At 47.1% G+C, this 25,371-nt stretch overlaps 4 protein-coding genes across 7 annotated transcripts; 1 reads left to right on the forward strand and 3 right to left on the reverse strand.

The window, feature by feature from the left end:
* Position 1: 1 nt before the first annotated feature.
* LOC120706094 lies at positions 2–6,142 on the reverse strand. 2 transcript variants are annotated; one of them, XM_039990664.1, is made up of 13 exons: positions 6,009–6,142; positions 5,677–5,972; positions 5,380–5,527; positions 5,150–5,301; positions 4,867–5,049; positions 4,288–4,363; positions 4,035–4,112; positions 3,589–3,674; positions 2,839–2,912; positions 2,159–2,204; positions 1,878–1,987; positions 1,327–1,501; positions 2–397 (listed from the first exon to the last, which is right to left on the reverse strand). In XM_039990664.1, exons 2-13 carry the CDS (start codon positions 5,938–5,940, stop codon positions 227–229), a joined length of 1,563 nt encoding a protein of 520 aa, XP_039846598.1. In that variant the 5' UTR covers positions 5,941–5,972; positions 6,009–6,142; the 3' UTR covers positions 2–226. The 2 variants fall into 2 exon arrangements, with proteins under 2 accessions (XP_039846598.1, XP_039846599.1); XM_039990665.1 differs by having other exon boundaries at positions 2–627; positions 6,009–6,140.
* A 275-nt stretch (positions 6,143–6,417) lies between these two features.
* LOC120706093 (plastidic glucose transporter 4-like) lies at positions 6,418–12,246 on the reverse strand. Of its 3 annotated transcripts, none has more exons than XM_039990662.1 (14): positions 11,970–12,229; positions 11,507–11,770; positions 10,579–10,690; positions 10,306–10,373; positions 9,761–9,893; positions 9,589–9,688; positions 9,341–9,453; positions 9,087–9,180; positions 8,853–9,006; positions 8,018–8,164; positions 7,867–7,940; positions 7,687–7,775; positions 7,477–7,591; positions 6,418–6,946 (listed from the first exon to the last, which is right to left on the reverse strand). In XM_039990662.1, exons 2-14 carry the CDS (start codon positions 11,748–11,750, stop codon positions 6,764–6,766), a joined length of 1,626 nt encoding a protein of 541 aa, XP_039846596.1. In that variant the 5' UTR covers positions 11,751–11,770; positions 11,970–12,229; the 3' UTR covers positions 6,418–6,763. The 3 variants fall into 3 exon arrangements, with proteins under 3 accessions (XP_039846596.1, XP_039846595.1, XP_039846597.1); XM_039990661.1 differs by having other exon boundaries at positions 11,507–11,819; positions 11,970–12,224; XM_039990663.1 differs by having other exon boundaries at positions 6,455–6,946; positions 11,507–11,776; positions 11,970–12,246.
* A 4,208-nt stretch (positions 12,247–16,454) lies between these two features.
* LOC120706096 lies at positions 16,455–17,543 on the forward strand. Its single transcript, XM_039990666.1, has one exon. The coding sequence runs from the start codon at positions 16,594–16,596 to the stop codon at positions 17,212–17,214; it is 621 nt and encodes a 206-aa protein (XP_039846600.1). The 5' UTR covers positions 16,455–16,593; the 3' UTR covers positions 17,215–17,543.
* A 1,040-nt stretch (positions 17,544–18,583) lies between these two features.
* On the reverse strand, positions 18,584–23,050 carry LOC120706097. The gene is made up of 3 exons (XM_039990667.1): positions 20,634–23,050; positions 19,865–19,994; positions 18,584–19,493 (listed from the first exon to the last, which is right to left on the reverse strand). The coding sequence occupies exons 1-3, from the start codon at positions 22,404–22,406 to the stop codon at positions 18,805–18,807; spliced, it is 2,592 nt and encodes an 863-aa protein (XP_039846601.1). The 5' UTR covers positions 22,407–23,050; the 3' UTR covers positions 18,584–18,804.
* Between the last annotated feature and the right edge of the window lie 2,321 nt (positions 23,051–25,371).

The following is a 25,371-nucleotide window of genomic DNA, read 5'->3' on the forward strand; positions in this document are numbered from 1 at the left end:
GGGACAAACTTTTGTTTCACATTTCCAGAAACGTTGAAATCACACCATCCAAAAGCAGAGGAAAATCCATCCCAGGACTCGGTTGGGTCAAGATGTGGCAAAGTTCACCCACACAATCGGAGACCAACAATTTTGGCAATTCAGCATTGGACTCAACATAATGGTAGCAGAATCTTAGGGAGAAAAAAAAAGATGTGTGTGGCTGGAAATTACCGACCAACAGAATCTATGATTGCTTGCCACTGTTCCTTCTGAGAGCGCAAGCAATTGCCAGACCACCAGCAAGGGCACTTGCCGCAAGGATAGCTGGGGAGCTATTGGATTGCACATACGCCACCGCCCAACGGAATATGAAATGCACTCCACAGCTCCCCTTAAAATTCTCCAATGAGAAGTCCTGCTTATGTTGGGGTGGTTAATCAAGCACGGGCTAATAATGTTAACCTTGGTTCCCAATCTACATACGTAATGGATTACAGAAGTTGGTTTTCATAAAATGGCAAACAAGAGCAGCTGAAATGGAATCAGAACTCAAATTGAGAATTCGAATTCCCTTCTCATACATGGCCGTCAAAGGCTAGAGAAAAAATCATCACAACTTTGACTGAACATTTCCAAGGAGAAATCCTGCACGATGATCCCCAAAATAATCTTGATTAAACAAACTGTTTTTAGTACGATTGAATAATTAGTTCTAGCAAGAACTAGGAAGGTATAGATTAAATGTGGAAAATATAACTTCATTTTTTGCGAATGAGGAAAACCATAACTTGATAAATCATCTAACTGAAGCTAGCATTATTAGATAATCTATCAACTGTACAAACTCATTCATCCACGAGATATGTTTGGCCCGGTTGTTGTCTAGTTGGTTCAGGACGAGCATATCTCCAGGGTTCTTTAGATTGTACGCTCCTGTACTGTTTTTGGCACAACATATAACATGCAACCATCGCACCCTCGAGCAGGAGCGACGTTCACCCATGCTTCTAGCGCCTCTGGTTTTTCACGAGCATAAACTTATAGTAGTGAAAGCCACATCCTCACACAGTTACGGTGGATTGCACTTTCCAGTATACCTCTTTGCAGTGGTACTGAGTTAATGGGTCAGGCACAGTTTTAATATTGCAAAATGCAAACCAACCATAGTCTCATATAAAATGAGAAACTCTAGCTCAATCATGTGGCTCTAAATCAACAATATTCACGTGTACAATTATCTATATGTCTTTATATCTTCGTTAAGGCATTCAGGGGAAAGACGACTCTCAGGATACAATGTTTCCTTCTTCAAAAAAAAAAGGATACACTGTTTTGAACACGCACCTTGGGCAGTTTATGTTGGGAGTTCAGATGATCAACATGAAGGCGAACATTGAAAGAAGCAGGAATCCACAACTTCCTGTCTACATCACTGTAAGTCTTCGAAACTACTTCAAATAGAGTTTGCGCTCCATTCTCTATGGACTGCAGAATGGAGGCTTCTCTAGACCTTCGATTCCTGAAAGTAGTAAAACAAAGATTGAATCAGAATGTCTGCAGAGTCTTGAAAAGTGACAAACCATCTACAGTAATTAAACAAAAAATGATGTAGCTGTATATAACCATATGTGCTCTACATGTACAAGCTCAAAAAAAAAACAGTTCAATTTTCCATTATTAATATAAAAACCCTTTACATGGGTAAGAACTAAGAAGTAAACATGCTGCATTTGAATTAATTAGAAAAAAACAATAATAACTTTAACCATGGAACTTGTATTGTCTATATATAGCCAGCAGAATAACACAATCCAGGCTTCTGTAGAATGCGGGGAGTAACATAGTTCCCTTTTCTTAAAAAAGAAAAGTATGCATAAATTATTAGTTTGCCAAACCTGAGGTATCCACAGAGCATATGCTTGGGCCATAGGTTGATCCTTCCATGCATTGGAATTATGACATGTGGTGATAGGTCTAAGAATTTGTATGTGGTTTCAAAGTAATCCTGCATATTTCAAATCGAAACACTCTGTTACAGAGCACTATTTTGGAGGGAAGAGTGTGCATGAAGAAGGGGGGACATATTCCCTCAAGTTACACAAAGTACTGTAAGCCTATAACGCAATGCATCACTATTATAACCTTCCATGTTAAAAAAAAAAAGAATTACAATTACCTTCATGTTGCCACCACTTCTACTGTCCAATGTTGCACTTCCATGCCTGCAAATGGTTTAAAAATTTGAAAAAGAAATAAGCAGACAACTGAGCAAACACAACTCATTGAAGTTTAGAGTACATAGGATTTTTTTTTTCACAAGGGAAGGAGAGTACATAGAGTACTAAAGTTGACCAGTACCACTTCGTGTCAAAGATTAACATGTTCATATTTACCATGGTTTAATATATAACCATTATTGATAGTATTTCGGAAATGGCAAAGGAATGCAATATTGCTTGCTACAGCACAGGAGATCAGTCAAATCAGTTTGTGTCTTCAGTGAAGAAATTTAAGTTCCAAATAGACAAAACGAAAAACAGGCATCTATTACTTCTGCAAAATTTCAGCACTTCAAATGTTAACCGAATTTGGTTCAGGTTCTTTTCCTTAAAAACACTGCATTTTAGTAAGAAGAAAACATCGGCAAAGGTGTACTGCAAGGTTTGTGCATAGCATAGGCATCTGGGCATGTGTTTTTGTTTTCCACTGTGATCTTGAAATGGAGGAAACTGTGGGCATTAAGTATTTGGTTAACAAGTTAACACCTTAAAGGTGATCCCATAATTACAGTTGATTCACACTGGAACATCACACAATGCCTCCTTGTGCTAGCACTTATAAGCTGAATATACTTACCCTACGCAATGATCTCCAACAATTAATGTATTGGTATTAACATGGAGAAGCCCCACATGACCATCAGTGTGACCCTAGTATTCAAATACAGTAATGAATTAAGGACCAAAATAGAATACACAGAAATAGAATATACGAGCGATACACTGCTATAGTATTTATGAAATAATAAAACTATCTAAAAAATCTAGGTGACGGTAGTGTCATTTTGGCAAACAAAACTGAATTTGCGGACATATAGGTAACATCTGAGTTTTCGGTATCAAATGAGTCATGCAAGAATTGACAATAGTTGGAATTAAGATCACATCAGGAAACGGCTTAACTCCCAAAATCTGAATGAAATAAATATGTTTCTTCTCTGACTCCTCATAGTAAGTTCCATGCAATCAGCAGGAACATATATAAAAGAATATCCAAATATATTAAGTTTGTACAAGACATGTCCTAGTTTTGCTAATATTTTTTCCTCTGGAAATTGAAGAGAAATGTTTGCTAGCAACCAAGCATTACATATATTACTTTCAACTGCTACAGACTTTTTTTATAGCATGATGTTCTTGAGTTAGGCTGTAAAATAGATCATGTTATGCAAATAAGTTGAGTTATTCAGAAACTTTCCAATGATTGGACCGACTGAATGCATGTGTTGAGAGATCCATGGAGGATTTTCATCAGCAAGTACATAGGTATAAAATTTTGTTGGCATAAAAATGGGAGAACAATTCTCTATGCAACACAATGACTTACAGGAGCAAAAATAACTTCTAGTTCTTGGTCACCTATGCATATCTTTTCACCACCAGTTACTGCAGTGTAGTCAATCTGCCAATTTCCTATACATCATGGGAATCACATACATTGAGATGCATCGAACTATATCATGCTAAGCATTTAGATGTAGAAAAGACTATTCAAATGAATTCCTAATATTCACATCAAGCTATCAAGGTCTAAGTACGATTTAACTGTGGTGATCTGGAATGTATAACTAAGTTGAGGTGCCAGATTTGTAGTTGGTTTGACAGCAACACAGACATTTTTTTCAATTGCCAGATACCTATCCAGTTTATCAAGTATCATGCTTCCCAACTGATTTTAGAACTTTAGAAATGGGAAGATGAATACATTTCCGCCACAATGAAGATAAGTTTTACAATAATAACAAAATGAGATGAACAGATTTAGCTTATCACCTTTCCCAATGCGGTTCATTGTGTTTTGGTGAGTCAGAAGAACAGCATCAGGATTGCATCTCTGAACAATGGAAAGACCTACAATTTTGAAATAAAATGGATTCACTTTCTTTATGATGGACAATAGGTCTGCCAGTAATGAATATAACAAGCACTACTACATGATAACCATTCCACCACCTTGGTTTGATGATCCCACATATACGATATAAAAGAACTAACGAAATGCTGACTAAAACATTTCTCACCATACCCTCAATGTGATCATGATGATGATGTGTGACAAGAACTAATAACTTTTTTGGAAGGGAATCGACGAGATCTGCAAGCTGAACATGATAAAGGATGTAATATTTAATAGAACGGGAGAACCAGTACATGCAAATGCATGGCTTCTACTCAAAATAAAATTATAATAAACACTGCAAGTTGCAGCCTTGCAACTGTGTAGGGAATGTTATCTATAAAAGCAATTGGTACATTTTGAAAAGCTAATGTTCTAGAAAGAAGTCCCCTAATGAATTTGGACCCAGTGCCATCCTCTTTTCTTTTCTTTTTTAATTCTAATGTGATAGTACAGAAATAATCAGGCAAAAGCACTTCCGTCATGAAGAAGACGGTGTCGAGTCTATAGCTCTATTGTGGAAGGAACTGAAGATAATGAATAAGAGGAAGGGATCACCCTCTGAAACTCTACAACGATCCATTCAGAATAATTAAAGCAAACAGATCCAAGTAAGAAAATGCAATTGACAAGATAATTAAGTGAAAGATACTTCATGAATATCCATTGTTTTTTTATAAGAAGAAAATCTGATGAAATTGCTCTTACCTCTGCATGAACCTGAGAACTGCACCCAGGATCTAACAGTAGAGCATCCCCACAAGCAAAACAGTCAGAACATGTAGATCCACCAGCAACATTGGTTGCTCGTACTACCACAAGATTAGTTGTGCGGAATGGCTGTAATGTCTTGCTCTTCATCGGTACAAGAGTTATTCCAGGTGGGTACTCCTATTGAAAATTCATTTTAGTAAATGGCAACCATTTCACTTCTGATATCTTAATTATCTCTATTCTATGAACAATCTGAAGAAAGCAAAACTGTAGCTACCTGGGAGGGCAACGCAGGGATAGCCCTGCTGTTTGATGACAGCTCTGAATTCAGAAGTCCAATATATGCATACTGCCCTATGCGATCGGTACCGGGCTTCGCTTCAGAAAGCAGCACCAATGCACACTCCTTGGTCATCCATTTACACGACTCTGCCACGCACAACACACGATGGTTAAGCAATTTATACTAGTCAGAATTCAGAAACAATAAAACTTCAAGTATCTCACCTGGTAGAGCATCCAATTTCGACACCAGCGACCCGATGAGGAACACCATGTTGACGCCAGCGTCCGGGCCAAACTCTGCTTCCTCCACGTACTTCAGGAGCCGCCACTCCCCACGCATCCCATCCGGCAAGCCAAATCGGTAAAAAATCTGACGAGAAGCAACAGTTACGTTTGTCGAAATCGATGCAATGACAGCCAGCCTCAAAAAATTACCGGTCGAATCGAAGAAGCACGGAGGGAAAAAAAAGGCAGTAGCTGCTTAGGCTAAACGGGTAGCTCACCTGATGGGTAGCTCACCTGATCGAGGGCGGCGGACACGTCGAAGCGTGAGAGGTCGAGGCCGGCGACCGCGCCGGCAATGGCCACCTCCGTTCGGGGCTCCCCCGCGAGGGGCTCGAGAGGCGCGGACGGGAGGTCGTAGAGGTCGCTGTCGACGAAGCGCCGGTAGTCCTCCCCCTCCTCCGCGGGCGGGGACGGCGGGCGCGGCTGCCGGACGACGAGGAACTCGCCGGTCGAGGGGACCGTGATCGCCGCCGCGAGACGGTAGGACGGAGAGCCCATCTCCTGCGAACCGGGCTGCTGTGCTCTGAGTTTTTTTTTTTTTTTTTTGAGCAGCTGTGCTCTGAGTTGTTACTGCCTTACTTGGTTGTCAGCAGTTAAGACAGGAAGGGTTATTTGAGGTTGATGAGGAGCGGTAGGTTACACAGCTTATAGGCGAGCTGCCTAGCTTCATCCGCTTTCAAAGACGAGGCGGACGGGGCGAGCGATGGCGGCAGAAAGGGACCGGCGTGCTCGGCTGGCTTTCCGTTCGAACGAGTAATGTCGCGCGTACGAAGGACGATCGGGAGCAGTTCAGGCTTTACATCCACATCTGCCAAAGGCATGTGCAACAACAGAAATTTGCGTCCACATCAAGATTCAAGAACCATATGCGTCCGGAAAGGGCCTTTCTACGATTTTCTTTTTTTTTCATGCTCAATCTATGCATCAGTGTCAGCATTCAACACTTCAGAATTATGTCCAGCACAAATGGATCTCTTCTCAATCATAAACTGGCACACAGGAGGCTTGATTGACAATAATCGACTTTATTTTCGGGAGACAGGGTTCATCTATACACCAGAAAAACGAAAAATCTAAGAACACAAAACTTATCTCCAGGAACATCGACGGGTTCATTGATTCTGACAGATGACACGGCGGGCAGCTAAACTTACTGCTCGAACACAAAGCCCTCACTGCGCACACCAAGTCAGCGACGATTGGCGCTCTTGCCACTCAGCTTATTTCTTATGCAAAATGGAACTAGAAACAGGGTCTCCACGTCCAAGGATGCTCGGTTGTGTGCTTGGTAGCATTCTCGATCACCAAAATGGACAGCATATCAATCTACTACGCTTAGTTCCCGTTCAATCTCCTCCAGGGATCGCCCCTTGGTTTCCACCACGTTCCCAGCTATGTAAAGAACTGCAAGAGCACACACTGATGCGAACCCCAGGTAAACGGTGCTGATGCCAAACTTGTTGACGACACTTAAGAAGTACAGGCCGATAAAGAAGTTGGATACCTGCAATGAAAAAGGAGGGTAAGGACTCAATGATGTAGGTAGACAAATCTTAGGTTAATTATGCTCCAAAGTTTCGACCATCTTGGCAACTAGAAAGGATTCCATAAAACTTCAAAGATTTGAATAAATTCAAGTGCAAGATCTTCAAAGAATTATACACTGACTTACAATGATTAAAAAAAAACTTTTTGAATGGGTAAGACAAGGAGGAATCTGAAGCATTTACGAGTAATGCCTTCAAACTGAAAACCTATCTACCAGATCAGTCAATATTAACTATAAGAAAAACAACTTAGCATGCCCAAGCATCCAATCAATCTTCATCCACCAACGTAACAAATTTACCTTGTATTTTGCAAAATCATGTGTGGTAAACTATGTTTTTAATGATGTGTGGTTAAATATGTAACAGTAACAGAATGACAAACAGAAATCAAGATATACTGCAACAAAGAAAACAAAATGTGATTGGTAAGGACAGATATCTGCATATGGTTTCATTAGTGCATATGTGAACAGTTATGACTCACCCAGTGCATGCCTAGAGATAATGCGACAGCCTTAGCCCTTATTCTGGAGGCAAATATTTCAGGAAGAAGTAAAGCTGGAACAGGACCAGCTCCGAGAGCAAAAGACAGCACATACCTGCATAAAGTTACATTCCAGTTGTGTTGAATGTTCGGTTTCATATAGACAACCAACATATTAATCAGCAAGGCCAAATAAGGTAAACAACTTACAGAACAGTGCCAACAACAGCAAGAGTCCCAGAATAAGGCGCCAGAGCTTTCCAGGTGAAGGACAGAGCTAGAAGTAACATAGAAGCACCCTTCAAGGTTTAAAAAAAGAAGTGAATATGTAAGCAACTCTGCTGATTGAGAGATAAAATAATCATATGATTTGTTGAACAAGGGCATTACCATTCCAGAAAAGCTTGTTATCAGAAGGCTTTTCCTGCCTTGCTTGTCCATAAGAGAAGATGCAATCATGGTGCCTACAAGTAAATAATACCCCCATCAGAAATAACGTTCTGAAACTAATTATGAAATATTATTAATAAAGTAAACATACCAAAAACATTGGCAGCCCCAACAAGAGCACTAGCAGCAACATCAGATGCAATTCCTGCACTGCGGAACACCGATGTAGAGTAATATACAACAGCATTTATACCAGCAAGCTGTTGGAACAAAAACAGTGCTGCCCCCACGCTCACAACTGCAGTACGAGAAATATATCAGGATACATGTTGATTTTTCACCATAATATCAATTACTTAATGTTGAGGGTTGTACGCAGTCAATATATCAAATCTGCCATCATCAATTACCAAACATTTGCACATGCTATATTATATAATATTCCTATTATCAATCTTATATAGTAAGTAGTCAAAGTTGTGTTTTTCGGGGACCTATATCCAGAACATTAATTTTTTGCAACTGGAGGGAGTATCATACAGGTCCTAATGAAGCTATCAAAAGAACAATAAATTGGCTACACAAATTATTTAGCTTGTTCACAAGCAATTTATGAGTTATGATGGGTGCATGGAATTCAAGGCCATCGTAAATGTGATAGCATAAAACCCATTAACATAATTATTAGCCTGATATATGTGTTTTGTTTTCATATATGTAACATGGATATACGTTGGCGATTGCTATGCACCAATTAGGGGTGGTAATGGGCCATGGTCCTAGTGGTCACTTCACAGACACAGCCCAACTTGACCCATCACAGTATGTGGAAAATTGGTCAAAATTCTCCACCAAGTCATTGAATTCATTAGATGTTGGATGATGATAGCAATAGAATGGAATGATATAATAATCAGAGAAAAATTCTTCACACAATTGTTAGGGAACCACATTTCCAAATTCTAAGACTGTCAAAACAAAACTACCTTTCCAATAGCGGTTGCTGAAGAGATCAAACCAGCCAGCTTCTGGCTCCGAAGAACTTTGGCCACTAGCTCTCAGATCATACATAACTTCCGTAACCTTTTCTTTTCCATACAGTCTTTTTACAGCTGATTCTGCTTGGGTAACCTTTCCTTGCTGCAGTTAATGTCAGAATAAATGTTGAGTTTTGTGCCGCAGCCTGGAAGTCTAGAGTCAAAGAATTTGCAAATAGAAACCTGGAACAGCCAACGAGGACTTTCAGGTGAAAAGGCCATTCCTACAGCTAGTAAAATGGATGGAACTACAGCAACTCCAAACATTGTCCTCCACCTGATTAAATAGTTACAAAGGACAAAAGCATGAATACCATCCATTTATCATACAAAATTTGTTGCCATACTCATATCTAGATCTACTTTACAGATTACTTTTGCTAATAAAAAGTAGACTGAAGCAGAAAAATAAATGAATGAGCAAATGGAAAACTCACCAGGCAGGATTTCCAGCCAAAGGCAATCCAGCCAACAAAGCTGCGAGAATTCCAATGCAGATAAATAGTTGATTAACAGTGCCAAGTGTTCCACGGATTTCAGTTGGTGATATCTGCAAAGTACAAGAAGTTCATTTGTTGGAAATGTTTGTCAGCATAGGCAGTAAACAAAGATAGGCAATGACTGTAGCATTAGGCCACAGCATTAGGTTTTGAACAAAGCAGCAATCATTTTAACAAATCACAACCTCAGATATGTACAGGGGAACAAGAGCAGATGAGATCCCAATGCCGATTCCAGCAAGCAATCGACCAATAATCATTGCCCGGATGTCTTGAGCTGTTGCACTGCAAACGTTTATGTGTCAGTTTCAAATAAGATAACAGTGTATACTTGCATCTAAATAGCTCAAAACACACCTCAAGAATGCACCTAGAGCAAGCGGGACTGCATCCAGGATAAATGTTCTCGTTCGACCAAATTTATCAGCCAAAGACCCTCCGGTGAAAGAACCTATTGTTGCACCAGCCAGGGATGTGCTGACTACCCATCCTGAGTAACAAACACATGTTTAGTGAAGCATATGGCAAAGCAACTGTTATCATTGAGTGCTTCTAGTCATCTATCTGCTACATAGAAAACATGCCGATTGTATTTCTTGGCAATGGCGTGACCAGGAATTTTAAATTGGGTGTGCCCAGGTGTATTAGACCGTACATAATTTAGGTCATGTAAAGAGCTGATCTCCACTGATATTTGCAAAACCTGGGTGTGCCCAGGTACACCAGAGTACCTACCTGGCTATGCCACTGTTTCTTGGCAAAGATGCATTTGGGCACAACAATTCAAATTTCAGTTGTTCCTTTACAAATACCGAGAAAAAGGCCATGCTAAAAGGTACTCATAACTACAATAAAGAAACCAGGGAAGTATGATTAAGCTGGGCACGTAAAGTATGCCATACCTTGTAGGACAGCATTTTCAGCGATCCCAAGATCCTTGGCAAGATGTTCAAGCGCACCATTGACCACACTGTAGTCCATAAATATTCATGAAACGAAACCATGTTATTATCTAACAGTGTATGTATTTCAAAGGAATAGTGCACAAAAGATGGAATCATACTGCTCCAGCTTGTTATTCATTTTCATCAATTGAAATTCAAATTATTAGTAAATTATGCTAATGCAGTTGTCATGAAAACTTAGTCAACTAGTTGACATGACAAAGTACATACCCAAGATGGTAACCAAACAAAATAGCGCCCAAGCAAGCAACACCAACATATGGCAGAACATGTCCCGAGGATTTAACTTGAACCTTCTCCAATGGAATGTCTTCAGGATCAACTGTATAAGATAATAAAACGAGTTGAGAGATTAGCAGGAATTTCCATCTGCAGTTTAAACTTGCAGCAGCAAAGCTTAAGTGCACACGGCGCATGAGCAACATCTATAACATCAGAGGTGATATAGTAATCTATGCATCCCCTTTACAAAATGGGTCACACAAGATACGTGCACTCTAATATCATGCAGATTTCTTTTCTGCAAGTATTCCCATCCACTTTCTCTGCTTGCTAATAAGTGTTATAGTTTAATTAAGCGCAATGCTCGACTTTCATTAAAAGCCAAATAAATGTCATGACATTCATAAAAATCACAAAATCCTGATATGTGCAAGTCAACTCCCTTGTGTTTGAAATTCAGATAGCACCATCACCAGTGGAACATGCACATAAATTTTCCTTTCCCAATTGAGGGCAAAAGTAAATCAGCTCAACATCTACACCCTCACATGACACGCCTGAGGACCATGCCATATACTCTGATGTCTCCAAACATGGATTGAACAATAAGAAGGGCAGGTCCCCAACCAACCAACCACACAGGAGCATCACAGCAGCTTATTTTGATACTGAAAATGCATCATGTTTCCATGAATCCCCGATGGCCAATGCAATTCACGAAAAATTTGCCGAGCATAAAACATCATGCCCTAGCAAATCCATCGACCTCCACAATGACCAAATCCCATACCACGATCCCCTCACGCAGAATCTAACTGCAGCCAGCACATACAGTGCCGCAACCGTGACACCAACCCCTACCGCAAGCGCATCGATCCGCTATTCCAACGCGACAAATCCGTGTCCCGAGACGCACCTGACGCCGTGGCTTGCAAGCGCCCGTAGCGCGGGCTGGAGCGGAAGAGGCCCCCGACGCCGCCGCGCATGGTGGCCATCTCGAGCCCCGCGAGATCCGCGGCCCGCGACCGCAGGCCGGAGCAGCACCCGCCGCCGCCCGTCGGCATCCGCACGCCGCAGGGGTTGACGGCCGCCGCCGGCGACCTCCGATCGCCGCTCCACGAGGTGACGCACCCGCCGCCCTTGAGAGCGCAGCGCATCATCCTCTTCTTAACGACGGTGACTGTTCCTGCGATCGCACACCACCACCACCGCAGAAAATTACTCCTCCTCTGTATACATATAAAAATAGGAAAGGAGGGTTAAAAAAAAGGTCGCCGTGAGTTGGCGTTGACCAGCGCAGACTGCTAGAGTGCTAGCGGTAGCTTGCGGATTGGGAAACGACTTCGAGTAATCCGAGAGCTAGCCAGCGGTGGCCGTACCTTGGAGTGGAAGCTGTGGAGAGTGGCGAGGTCTCGATTTGGGGATTGGGAATGCGATTATAAGATTGGACGACGGGGGAGGGAGACGACGACGATGCCTTGGCAAGATCCGATAGTCGCGAGGTTTGCAGCGGATGAGGCCGAGTCTTGCCGAATCGTTCCTCCCCTCGTCTCGTTTTCGTTTGGGCACGGCTGGTGGCTGCACGAGGTACGCCCACGCGACGCGAGGGGTCGGGGTCTCGGGGAGGAGTTGCCGTGCTGGCAACGACGCCGCCGACGCGTGCGCCGGCCGGATAAGAAGCGCCCGAAAATCGATAACAGCACCTGACAGATGGGTCGTTCTCTGGAATCTGGAGTGAGAGCGAGACGGGCACGGCCTGGTAGGCCGCGCTACAAATTGGCCCAATCGAAAAAATACAGTAATGTTCTTCAGGCCCAGGTAAGCCCACCTGAGATAATCCAAGTCTCAATACCAGCTTGGCCCAATCAAAAAATACAGTAATGTCCAAGGCACCCGTGGTAACTTTGTCAATTTCGAAGATTTGTCAGTTCAGTCTTCGAAGATACTCATAGGGATAGAATTTGTGTACGTGTGTTCATAGGGGTGTGAGTGTGCGTGCGTTGTGAGTGTCTGAGTTATACTGTGTAATCTATAAAAAAAACAGCTGCTTTATTATTTCAATCTAAAGAGGACCCAGTTTCCTGAGTCTGCTCCATCTGCTGCTGCGTGCTATGGAGCCAGACCTCAGAAGTTATGTCCTGTGAATTTTAAAACAGCCAAATTATTAAGTCTGCCGAAAAAAACTCAGAAGTTATTTAATCCTGTAGTACCACACACACCTGCTGGGAAGAAGACAAAGAGCCGCCGATGATGCAAAATTAAATAGTGGATGTGCAGAATGTTTCCAGGATGATAACTTAAAATTTAGGCCTGACGCTCCAATAGCTGATAATGTTTCTCCGAGGAATTGCAATTCTAGTGCTTGCCACTGCACACATGCGCACAACCTTTTCCTAGGGATGCTCGTACAGCCGTCGGTCAAATGTGGCTATGCGTCTGCTAGTCAAATGAATAGCAGTACGACATCGGTCTTCATTTTTTTTTCACCCTTTATTAAGGTCCTCTCTAGGAGGGCTCTGGTCAGCTCGGATTTCAGCATTGTTCATCTACTGTTCACTTGAGCGGGGGAGCCACAAAATGCTGGCTCCGGTGGCTCCAACCTTCCTTACGTTGACTATAGCGCGGAGCAGCAAAACCAACTCCAAACTATAGTGTTGCAAACAGTGCAAAACAGTGCCAAGGAGCCGGAGCCGATGCAGCGGGAGCGCTCCCAAAGGGGCCTAAAAGAACGAAAGAAGAAGAAGGCGTGGTGATGGGTAACAACTGTGACGCATGAATCCGGGGCCCGTTTGCCTTTTCACATCTTTGCAATCTGCAAGTCTTCCAAGCTGCGAACTTTGCGAGCATCACTAAGACTAACAAGGACTAAACCATGTTTGATGTTTCGCTGGCGCCGCAGCGCTTTGGCAACGGCATGGATTGGCAGATCGCATCACTTTGGCCGATGCAAATTGCGCTAGCTAGAAATTGCGCTAGCTAGCTCCTGTACGCTAGTTAATAGCAGCTGTCAAGCGCGCTGTGATGCAGTCCGCCGTATTGCGATTCTCGTCACTACGGGCAAATCCAGACGCCTCGCCGGAGAATAAATTTTGTTTGCACGTATGCAGTCCCATATTCTGGCTCTGTTTCTTCCCCTGTTCCTCGAACTGAGGCCGTGTTTAGCTCGGTAGGGTGTAAACGCAAAAAAATTTTGCGTTTCAAATCTTTCCAATTTGAAGCACTAAATGAAGTCTATTTACAAAACTTTTTTTACATATGGGTTATAAATCGCGAGACGAATCTAATGATGCTAATTAATCCATGATTAATCAATAATTAGCAGATGGTTACTGTAGCATCACTGTTGTAAATCATGGATTAAATAGGCTCATTAGATTCGTCTCGCGATTTACAGCTCATCCATGCAAAAAGTTTTATAAATAGACTTCATTTAGTACTTTAAATTAGTAAAATTTCTTTTCACTTTAATGCGTTTACGGTTTTTTTGCGTTTACGGGGTGGAACTAAACACACCCTGAAGCGAACTGTGAACGCTGAACGGAGACCTTGGAGCGTGCCATGTCTGATGCCGTTGGGTTAATATTATTTTTGTTCTTGTTCCATCCCTATCAACGAGCTAAACTGCTACTACTTCTCTTCGAAGTAGTATCGGCTACGGATCATGGCCCCAGGTGCCCGCGTGGGGCAGAAAAAACACTCATCCGCACGATCACGCGCCGAGCCCCTGCGCAGCGCGTTGCCAGCCAGCAGTGGAGGAGGGGCTGCGTGCATCGCGGGAACGCAGCGACAACAAGGAAGGGAAGGGAACGGGGCAACCAACGGCTAGCTCGGTTTTGAAGTTGGGAAAGTGCCCGGCCACCAGCTCAGAGCACGGCACGGGCGGCCCGGGCGCGCCACTGATCCGACAAGACCACCGACCTCGGCGAACGCTTTCCAGCTGCGAACCCCACCACCGCTCCACCCCACGCCGAGCCAGTCGAGCGCGCGGGCCGCGGGGAGGCGCGACCGGCACCGCGCGCCCGCCCGCCCCTGGCCTACAGCCTACTACTCCCCTGTCCAGTCGGTCGCCATCGGTGTGATCTGCCCCGGGCCCGGCCACCTGCGGCCGGCTGGGCCAGGCCCGCGCCCACGACGCGGCGGTCAGTTACGCCGCCTCGACGTTCCGCTGGTTCCTGCTGCTGCTACGTACTGGTACCCGTATACTTGCTCCGGCGACGTGCTCCGTGTAACAATCATCGCGCGGATCAAAGATCTCAGCCGTGCGCTAATCACGGACCGGCAAATAGAAATGGCCCACGCGGTATACCAGCGCGGGCTTGACGAGCGCCGTGGCAACTGGGGGCAAAGGTCCCGGGACGAGTAGACCATCGTGCTTGCTGAGCATGAATGCGCCGGAGACCACGCGGCCGAGCGCGTACTCCGATCCCCTTGGGGTAAACGATAAAGGCGGCATACGAGTCGCGATCGGCTACAGGGGGTACACCGACGGCGGGGGTAGATACTGTACCGTGAAAACCGATCCCTCGGGATCGTTTGCTAACCACGGCTCGCGCTGTTGCCTGAGCCAGCAAAGAGCAGGACCCGTGGAGCGGAGCAGGAGTGGTACACTACTAGCAGCAGCACAAACGCGTAGCCCATCAAGATCCTTTTCGAGCTGACGGATCGTAAGCCATCAATTTGCCCCCGTGATGGCCATCGCCGGATCTATAACAAAAAAAAACACCATTTCAATGCGAATTAACCCCGATCCCGGTAGCCATTAACGAGTTGACGAGTCGAAAAGGACTAGCGCTAAAAAGGCGCACCACGATACTACTCCTACATTAGGCTGGTTCCAACGGGGTCGGTACCGACCCCCGCCGGTCGGTACCGACCCGGCTACCGACCCGCGCCGGTCGGTAAGCGCGGGAACCGAGAGCGCGGGGCGGTAGCGCTACCGACCGGCCGGGCGGTCGGTACCGACCGGCGTTGGAGCCGCGCGCGGTCGGTACCGGCCGGTCGATACCGACCCGGCCGGTCGGTACCGACCCGGCGTCCGGTCGGCTGCCACATGGCGCTCTGTGATTGGCCAACGGCTACCACGTCAGCTAGCCGTTGCAATTAGCCATTTTTGACCGTTTGAACTCCAAAAAATTCGAAAAAAAATCCAAAAAATCACAAATTTCGTCCCCAATTTTTATTTCGAATTTTTATGTAATTTCCGAATTTTTAAATTTAATAAAATGAGGTTATTGTGTCCATTTAAATTATAAAAGAATGCGTTCTGAAATGGTTAAGTCTGAAATGGAAAAGCTGACGTGGCTGTGGGCTGAGGCTGCAGGCTCACTGATGGAGCGCTGGGGTCGAGTGGGCTGGCGAGAGCTGACGTGGCGCTGATGTGGCTGTGGCTGCGGGCTGGGGCTGCAGACCCACTGTTGGAACCAGCCTTACTCTGCTGCCTACTGGGCCATGTTTGGATGGTGGGGTAAATGAGTAAAAGAGGTAAATTTGCCTTCCATTTACCCCTAAAAATCCAAACATGTAGGGTAAATGTGCCCCTTTACCCATTGGCCCCCTCTTTACCCCTTTACCCCTTAGAGGGTGTCAAATTGGGGTAAAATTGGGTACATGAGAGGCATTGATTGCTATTTTCAACTACTTTTATCCTCATTTTACCCTTAAATCCAAACATCCCATGGGGTAAATTAGTTAGAGGCAAATGTAAGATGTAAAACATTTACCTTTGGGTAAATCTTTACCCCTAAAATCCAAACAGGGCCCTGATAACTTTGGTGTACGCACGGCACGATCGATCCAGCCAGCGGCAGGCAGCGGCTGCACAGGAGCCGTGCCGCTGCGCCCGCAGCCCCACCACCATAAAACCCCCCACCACCCGCAGCAACCAACTCGATCGCAGCCTCCCACTCCCGGCATTTGAATGTGAGAAAGAGAGGGAAAACCGCCCAGCCCGCCCAAGCCGGCGAGTATCCCCAACTATCCGCCGCCGCCGCCGCCGCTCCGGCCATGCCGCGGTCCTCCTCCAGCCCCGGCTCCGGCTCCAGGCCGATCCTGGGCCGGGCGATGGCCACCATCCTGGCGCTGCCGCTGACCCCGATCTCCAAGGCCAAGTGCGGCCTGCTCCTCTTCAAGAAGCGCGCGTCCGCCGCCGCCAGGCGCCGCTGCTACAGGCCCTTCCGCCACTACAACTACGCGTACGTGGGCGAGTACCAGTTCTCGCCCTCCCGCTCCCCGCTCCTCCCGGGCCCGCCCCCCGGCGTCACGGCCTGGCGGAGGGCCGCCGCCAAGCGCCGCCGGGGCAGGGCCAGGATGATCCTCACGTCCCTCTTCTGCGGCGGCGACGAGGTCGACGTCGCCGTGCTGGACGGCCTGGCGCGCCGGGCCGACGCGCGCTCGGACAGGGAACAGCTCGTGCTCGCCCCGGCTCTCGAGTGGGGGCGCGACGACGCCTACGCCGGCGATGGCGACCAGGAGGAGGAGGAAGAGGAGCAGGAGCAGGAGGTAATCGACTACGGTGAGGAGGAGGACGAGGAGGAGGTCGACGGCCGCGCCGAGCGCTTCATCCAGCGGTTCTACGCCGAGATGAGGCTGCAGAGGCAGAGGTCTCTCGTCCAGCGCCAGCTCTAGATAGACGACCCCCTCGTTTCGACGGCTGCCGCTGCCTTGCCGGTTCCTTCTCCATCGGGTAGAATCAATCAATTGCTCGCCGCTGCTATCTTAGCTGCAGTTCGGTTAATCTCTTCGTGTCGTGCACCGTTCGTGTTACCGTTGTTTTGTCATCAGGTGTGAGTTTGTTGTCGGAGCTGTCTGACGGGGGAGATTCTTCTCCCCTGCTGTAGCTCCACTTTTTCCCCTGTAATCCATGTGTTTCAATTTTCGTTTCTGTAGTGTTTTGAGTTTGTATACAATTACAAATCATCCGTGCTAGTATCTGTTTTGGTTCGCACAAATGTCAATTTCTGCTTCAAATTTGTGTTCATGGATTCTTTATTTCGGAATAGGAAAGGAGCGGCCATAGTAGGTGACAGAGCAAATCATGGAAACTGGAAAGAGATCAATCAACATATGATATACTAGAATGTGGGATAACAATTTAAGGTCAAGTGTCTTGTATCCTGGATAAATTAAGCTGATCGATGAAGGACTTTTGACAAAACGCTGCTTTGAGAACTGGCGCTGATTTGTTCTCTAGTATACTCCACCTGACCTGAGATGACAGTGGACAAGCTGTACAGGTCCAGGAAGGAGGGGCATTCTGATTTTGAATTCCCTTGGTTCCACTGAGATTCAGTTGTGGTTCAATCAGTGGCAAACTGGTGTTTCATTTGCAAATCACTATCACTCTGTTCTACTAGCTATAGCTGGTGCTGATTTGCTGCGAGAGAAAGTTGCCAACATAACAGAGCCAAAAGGTGGAGCGTTTGGATCTTGGTTTAACAGAGATTCAGACTTCAGAGAAGGATCCTAGAGAAGAACATGTGTTAACGTTGACAAACTAACGGTCACCCAAGTCATGCTTTACATTAGTTTTCAAAAGTCATGCTTTACACTAGATCCAGCAAAGGTGCCTTTTTTGCCACGCACAAAATGTACCCTGGCTTAGGGGGCGTTTAGTTCCCAAAATCAAAAAATTTTGGGTGTCACATCAGTGTTTGACCAGATGTCGGGAGAGCTTTTCAAACACTAATTAAAAAACTAATTTCAGAACTCACTTGGAAACCGCAAGACGAATTTTTTGAGGCCTTTGACCGCATCATTAGCACATGTGGGTTACTGTAGCACTTATGGCTAATCATACCCTAATTAGACTCAAAAGATTCGTCTCGCCGTGTACATCTAAACTGTGTAATTAGTTTTGTTATTTAATTACATTTAATGCTTCATACATGTGTTCAAAGGGGAGATGAAAATTTTTGGGTGAAAATTTTTGGGAACTAAACGGCCCCTTATGCCATCAGTTGGGTTAAAAAGGTGCCCACGAAAAAGTCACCCAGAGTAAAAATAGGAGACACTCTTAAGCTTTTAGCATGTTTCCATTAGAACATATCAACATACAAATAGGAAAACAACCCGGGGGGTCCTTCAACCTTACATGACCCTGTCAAAATTTACTGCAGACAACTACAAACAAATCCGCAGTATCTTATTTATCCCTAATCATGCGAGCAGAAGTCCAAACATGTCAATATCTCACATAAAAGCAGTCAATACGCTGTTTCACCATAGGTCGAGGGCAAACTCACCAACAAGCGCCTCGAGAATATCATTCTCGATGGCAATGCTGATGTTAAATGCTTCAACCTGACATGCATCCCACCTGGCAGTCACTTGGTCCACTTCTTTGTCAGAAACTTGTCTAAGAGCAGTCCCACTTGATTCCCTCCAATTGCCTATATCTTCCAATATTTGGCCCTTCAATAGATCTTTGCTCAAACTGCTCGGTAATCTCAGCCAAGCCTTGTACCCACATTTGCCAAAATCGCAGAATTTTGAATCCAATGATTCTACAATGCAGTCAAACAGGAAGTTGGTATGTTGATATTTCTTATCTTCAGCAAGATCAGAATACTCTAATCCACCAAACATATCCACAGCATTTTCCAGCATCTCAATGATGAAAGGATAGATTGTACTGCCCAAAAGCAGTTCAGCATTTGAAATGGTTGCTTCTCCGATGCTGCGGAGCCTAGACTCAAAGAATTTAGAATCAGGTGCAAGAAAATTCTGTGAACATGATAACTTGTCATTGTCATAAGGCGTTTCTTCAGCATCAGTTTTCCTTGTGTTCGAGAAAAAAACATCAGTTTTCCTTGTATCAATTGACATTGCTAAATCGACAATGTCAGACTCCAAATTAAACAGGTCTTCCATCTTGTTCTCAGTTGACACAAATAAGTCTTTACACTCTGAAAGAAAGGAGAAGATAGAGTTCATCAATAAATACATGCACAAAATTTACAATCTCAATCCGTTCTGCCACTCAACTTAACACAGAGCAGTCAATTATTTTTTGCTACGCATGAAGAACTGTAGACCAGTTAATATTCTGACTAATAATATCTAAGCATTCATGCCTTGGCATGGTTGCATGTTAATTTTCTTAATTGTTGAGCATTGACAAACATGGCAAAGCAGCATTCAAGACATGCAACACCAGTCAGTTTTGTGCTAGGCAGAAATTGGTTTCTCATTTGAGATTTCAGCAGTAATTTGATAACTCGAAGCACTAAGCAATAAAATTTTCTACTATAAAAGCCAAGGTAAGAGAAATGTTTACCATTCTTTTCAACTGGACTTCCTACAGAAGAAGCATCATTGGAGAAAGATGCTTCAAGGACTGACGTTGGACTCGGCTGGTTGGGCTCATTGTTCACTGATGTAGCAGAAGAATCAACATCTTGTTCATTCTGTGCACAGAATGAAGGACTAGTAGTTAGCACAACGACTTTGTACAAATTTGTTCTGAAGCTACCAATTTAGTAAGTAGTTAATTCAGTAAATTTAACGGCTCTCTAGACCAAACACAACTTTGAAGATGAAGAAAGCATGGAAAATTGTGGACTTTGTTAAAAGTAAGGAATGCAAGTGGATGCAGATGAATAATTAATTTCCACAGAATGATTTCCAATGCATCTGACAACTGTCCAAGATACATCAAAGAATGGTTCGTTATGATGATAGATTTCGGAATAAGAATTATTTTGATATATGATTTTTTGTACAAGACCAAAAAATTTCAATGTCAATTATTGCATAAGAATGCATGCAGAACAGTTGTATAATAAGGTGTATAGATAGATGCATCCACTCATAACCTTAGTACGTTACCATGTTAGAATATCATAGACTTTTAAGTTACTAGAGCAATATTAACCATTATAGAAGGTGATTCATGTAACACTACATGCACTAAAACTACACCATGCATTTACTAAGCAAATTGGAAAAGAAATTACACGATAAAAGTAGCATTTATTACAGGAAGAACAAATCAGAAGCTCTGAAATAAGAAGGGATAACATAAGGATCCCGGCATCTGAACTGACCTGATAACACTTCTGGAAATCAGGTGATTGATCATTGGTGAAAATATAACATGATTGATCGATGCAGTCAATATTTTCACTCCTTCCATTGCAACTTAAGGGTACTGTTGCATCTGAGCAGTTGCTACTTTTAGAGATTGAAGTGTTCATGTCACTAGTAAGTGCAGAAATGAGCTTTTGCAGCATAGTTGCCGTCAATTTCTCTGAAGGCTCATCAATTGATGTAAACTCATTACTGTCAGACAAGCCAAGCTCATTCACTTTTGCTTTCAACAGCCTGCTAAATTCATCTTTCTCAGAAGTAGCCATAACAGAAGGCGAGGCTTCCACATATTTGGTATTTGGAGTCGGCATTCGAGTACTAGTTGTATCGTGTGCTAGTCTACTTGGGCACTCACTCTTCAACATGCTGCTGTGCGGCGAAGCTCTGGCTACTAGTTTTGTGGATGATCTAGAAGTAAATGCAACTGCATTTCTGCTGTCCCTGTTACTGGCTAATGTATCACGCCCCACCTTCCGTGATCCCCTTTTTGGCCCCGATGCACTGCTTGAAATCCTGCTTGTGGATGCTAATCCACTTCGGTTGATCACATCTCTTCGAGTGGTGTTCCCTTGTTCGGGGATCGAACCCATGAACTCTCTTCTTGGACCAGAACCACTTTGTGGTACTCTCCTACCAGCAGATACCAATTCACGAGCACGCCCAACTAGGCGCGTTGATTCAGCCAAGCTTCCAGAGTTGGCACCTCCTGAAACATCCGGCCGAGTGGGTGTTGCTCGTTTGCGCAACCTCTCAGCTCCAGTTTGAACGGCAGCAGCACTCGATCTAACCCTGGCACAAGTGCGTACTACCTCATCTCTTACTCTACTCTCCTTGTGCTTGGCATCCATAGCCAAGCTGCGTTTGCTGATGTTTCCATCAGCAAAATCCATTCTTGGCAACACTACTGTACTGGTAGTGATATCTACACTAGCAGCATTGTCAATGGAGCGCTGCTCGTGCCTACGCGAGACAGAAGCGATGTCACAACCTGTCTCCGCTAGAAGAACAGGAGGCTGCATCTGTACCCTTGTAGAAGTGGAAGGCGTCAACAGGCTCTCAGAGCGAGACAGGAAGTCGTCGCCCACGTCCGAGCCTTGGAGCAAGGCGCCGGAGTGGCTGTCCCTGCGGTGCTGCGGGGAAGAGCAGGCGTACGCGAGGGCCATCCTGGCGCTCGCCCGCGAGCTGGCGCGCGCGCCCTGCTCCAGCAGCTTCGCCGCCGCCGCGTGCACGATCCGGGCCCGCCTCGGGCTCCGCGCCGGCAGGTCGGCCCCGTGGTGGCTCCTCGCCGTCGTCTGCGCGGGCGCAGGAGGGCGGCGGCTCCGGCTAGTAGGCGTAGGCAGCACGAGCACCACCGCGGAGTCGTCGCCGCCGTCCGGGCGCGACGCCTCCACCTTCCTCTGCTTCTGCGGCCTCGGGGGCGCCGCGGCGGCGGGCCAGGACTCGAGGCCCATGAGGCGCGCGACGACGCCCGGGGCGGCTCCATCGGCCGCGCCGGCGGCCGCCGGGTGGAGCGCTGGGGGAGGCGGCGGGGCGGCCGGAGGCCCCGGGCACGGGAGCCTGCGCGGGGAGGAGCGGAGCGAGGAGGGGAGCAGCCGGCGCGGGGAGAAGAGCCTGCGCTTGCGCGCGAGGCGCCGGTGCCAGTCGAGGAGGTGGAAGAGCACGCCGCCCGCGCAGCCGCCGCCGGGGAACGGCGACGGCCGCTTCTCCACAATGGCGAGGCTGCTGCTCATCCCTCGCTTCTCCACAACCTGCTGCTGGTGCTGGCTGCTGCCAACTCGGCCGCTGGTCTCCGTGCCAAGGCGTGCCGCTCCGGGCCCCCGCTCTTTTACCGAGCCGCGTGCTTCGATCCGGGGGTCGAAACGGGTAGTGTAGCTGGCACGCAACGGCGTCTAGCTCTCCTCCTCCACCTCGGCACGCGCTGCGAGGGGGAAGGTCCAGCTAGGCAGCAGGATCGGAGCGTGGGCCCCACTTGTCAGTGTGGGAGAAGGTAGCGTCGAGGTCTGCTAGTGGTGGCAGGAGCGATAGGTGACAGGTGGGATCCGGAGAGCACGGGCCCAGGTGCCAGTGGGAGGAGGTAGCGTGGGCGTGGCGCGGAAGGGAAGAACGAGTAGCGAGGAAGCCAAGTGAGCAGGCAGGCAGGCACGCAGCTTTTTTCCTCTCGCACAGGTCTGCACGGCAAGCGAGGCCGAGGAGGAAAGAAGGACCGGCGGTCCTGGGACTGGGACGACGATGGCCGACGGGCATGGAGAAATAGGGCAAGGGTAGAAAGGTTCGTGCGCGCGCGCATGAAAAATGGGTGAAGGCTGGTGGGGCTTCGTGGTAACAGGTGACAGATCGGGCCTTCACCTTCAGGCCTCGTGCAAGAAGTTGGAGATGGGACTGGGAGGCGGCAGCGGACTTCACCACAGGCCACCGGACGATGCAAATGGCAGCCTTCCCCGACCCGCCGCCGCTGGCCTTCTTTGTGCAGGCCGGAGGAGCGGCGGCGGTCGTCTTTCTGGTCAAAGCTGCTAATAGGATAACAAGATGACCGCATTATCCACACGGCCGCTAGTGGAGAAATTCGTGGCTTTTCCATTTCGCTTCCAAGATTATCTAGAGGAGGTATAGTGGCCAGCAAGAGCTCCATGCTTCCACAACGTCACTACTAAAATTCCGCATTCCGCAAAGCAACAAAAGTTGAGCAAGCAAAAAAGAAAGAAAGAAAGAAACAGATCCATCAATGGGCGGAAAAGGTCCGTGTCGGAGTCGGTCCACCGACGCGGGCGAAAAAGTGAAAAACTCGTCGGTGCCTCCATCTCCATGGCTATCACGACATAGTCGTGCTAAATCATGGCGCTGTTGAGGCACTGTGTGTTTCCGTGCGTAATGACGACGAGGACGTAATGGCGACGGGATACGGACAGGCGGGGAAGGTGAGGGCCGTGCTGTGCACGGGCAGGACAGGAGGTGGGCGTCGCATCGAGCCGGGGCGGGCCGAGCCGCCGAGCTCCCTCCGCGTGTGCATGGCCGACGCCCGACGGGCGACGGCGAGCGAGACCGATCACGGTCACAGGTTCGCAGCACAGGCGACGGGAGATGGTGGTAGGTAGGTACAGCCCGTAGCCAGATGGGGAAGAGGGGGGAGGTGGGAACAGACAAGTCGGGCAGGTTGACAGCGCGTCGTCCTTTTCCTCGGCTCTGACACTCGTGCCCGCGCCGGTGGCAGGCAGGGGCACTAGCCCCGTGCCGCGTGGATTAGTCAAAAGGGACCGGGCCGCTCGTCGAGAACGAGAAGCCAGAAGCCGACGCCGTGACGCGGACGCCGCCCCAGGGCCACGGGCCAACAGTGCGGGCCTGCCGCACCGACGCCGTGTCGCCGGCACCGCCGGCACGCATCTGCTCTCGCAGCGATCAAGCGAAGCGACGTGCCATGTGTATTCTACGATCAAGGAGCGGCTTGCTGCTCCGGCAAGCAAATGTTTCGCGGTGGTCTCCGTGCTCCTGGCTCGGGATGCGAGCGAGCGACTGCCCGGGACGGGAATCTGCGGCCGCACGCAGCGACTAGCAGGCACGGTGTGTACTGTACTTGCATCGCCTCGTCGTCTCGTGTCAGCAGCTCCTTCCTGTGATCCTGTCCACAGTCCACGGGCGGAAAATCGAAACGGATCTGATGCGCGCGTCGTGGTCTCCCAATCATTTTCTAACGGGAGCTAAATCATCTTCGTTTTGAGTGGCACCGCGGACCCACCACAATACCAGCCAGCAACCATGGCTGCTGCTCCCGCTATCATGAAGGCGGTGATCAGGCGATGCCATTGCGACCAGATTAACCTTTAATCTGCTGTTCTGCTACCGGGGGGCAGTGTGCTGCTGCTCGATCGGTTGCGTCCCTTTGTTTTCCGTGGCATCATTCATGGCGGTAGCTTTCTCCTCACTCATGGCGCTTGCGACAGGATGCTCCGAGATCCAAGGTCTGGGCAGATCTTAATGCATGGGGACGCCGCCGTGCAAGCTGTGGGTGCCTGGGTGGCGGGGCTTCCGTTTCAACTAGCGTTGAAATTAAAACAGACGGGAATGGACGGAAAAACTTCTCTCATTTCTGTTACCATATTATTTTACCGGAAATGAGAGCGGGACTGGAATAGCCGGGAACGGGAGCGGGAACGGGATATGCGGGATCACGAAAATGGACAAATATGGGTGGGAATACCACGAAGGACCGGAACCAAAAACTTACACCGGAATGACTGTAACTTAGAAGACATGAGTCTATACCTATACTGATGTTCAAATCATGTACCGGCATTCGCTTCAAACAAAAAAAAAACACGTACCATCAGACTTTGCTGCTGCGCATCAACTTGGCAGGTTCAAGGTGAGTGGCTGCTGGGCAGTGGACACGGTGCAGAGAGTGTACAGTGTCCAGTCCAATCTTCCAGCGCACAAGCAGTCAAGCATCAGCTAGTAGTGCAGGCAGCAGACGAGCCGCGACCATGCGGCGGCCACTCGGGGTGGGAGCAACAGCGCGTCCAAGCGACGCAGGTAGGCGCGTCGAGTGTGAGTTGTGAGACCGTGACCTTGAGGGATGGACTGGGCCTGGGGATTGGGGAGGTTACAAAATTTGAGAAGATGAGGATCATGTAATGGGCCTGTTCGAGTTAGACTTGGGCTGGTACTGATAGGCCAAGTTATCTGGGTCATCCCATATAAATA

This window comes from Panicum virgatum, chromosome 5K (genome assembly GCF_016808335.1).
Source record: "Panicum virgatum strain AP13 chromosome 5K, P.virgatum_v5, whole genome shotgun sequence".
Taxonomy (NCBI): domain Eukaryota; kingdom Viridiplantae; phylum Streptophyta; class Magnoliopsida; order Poales; family Poaceae; genus Panicum; species Panicum virgatum.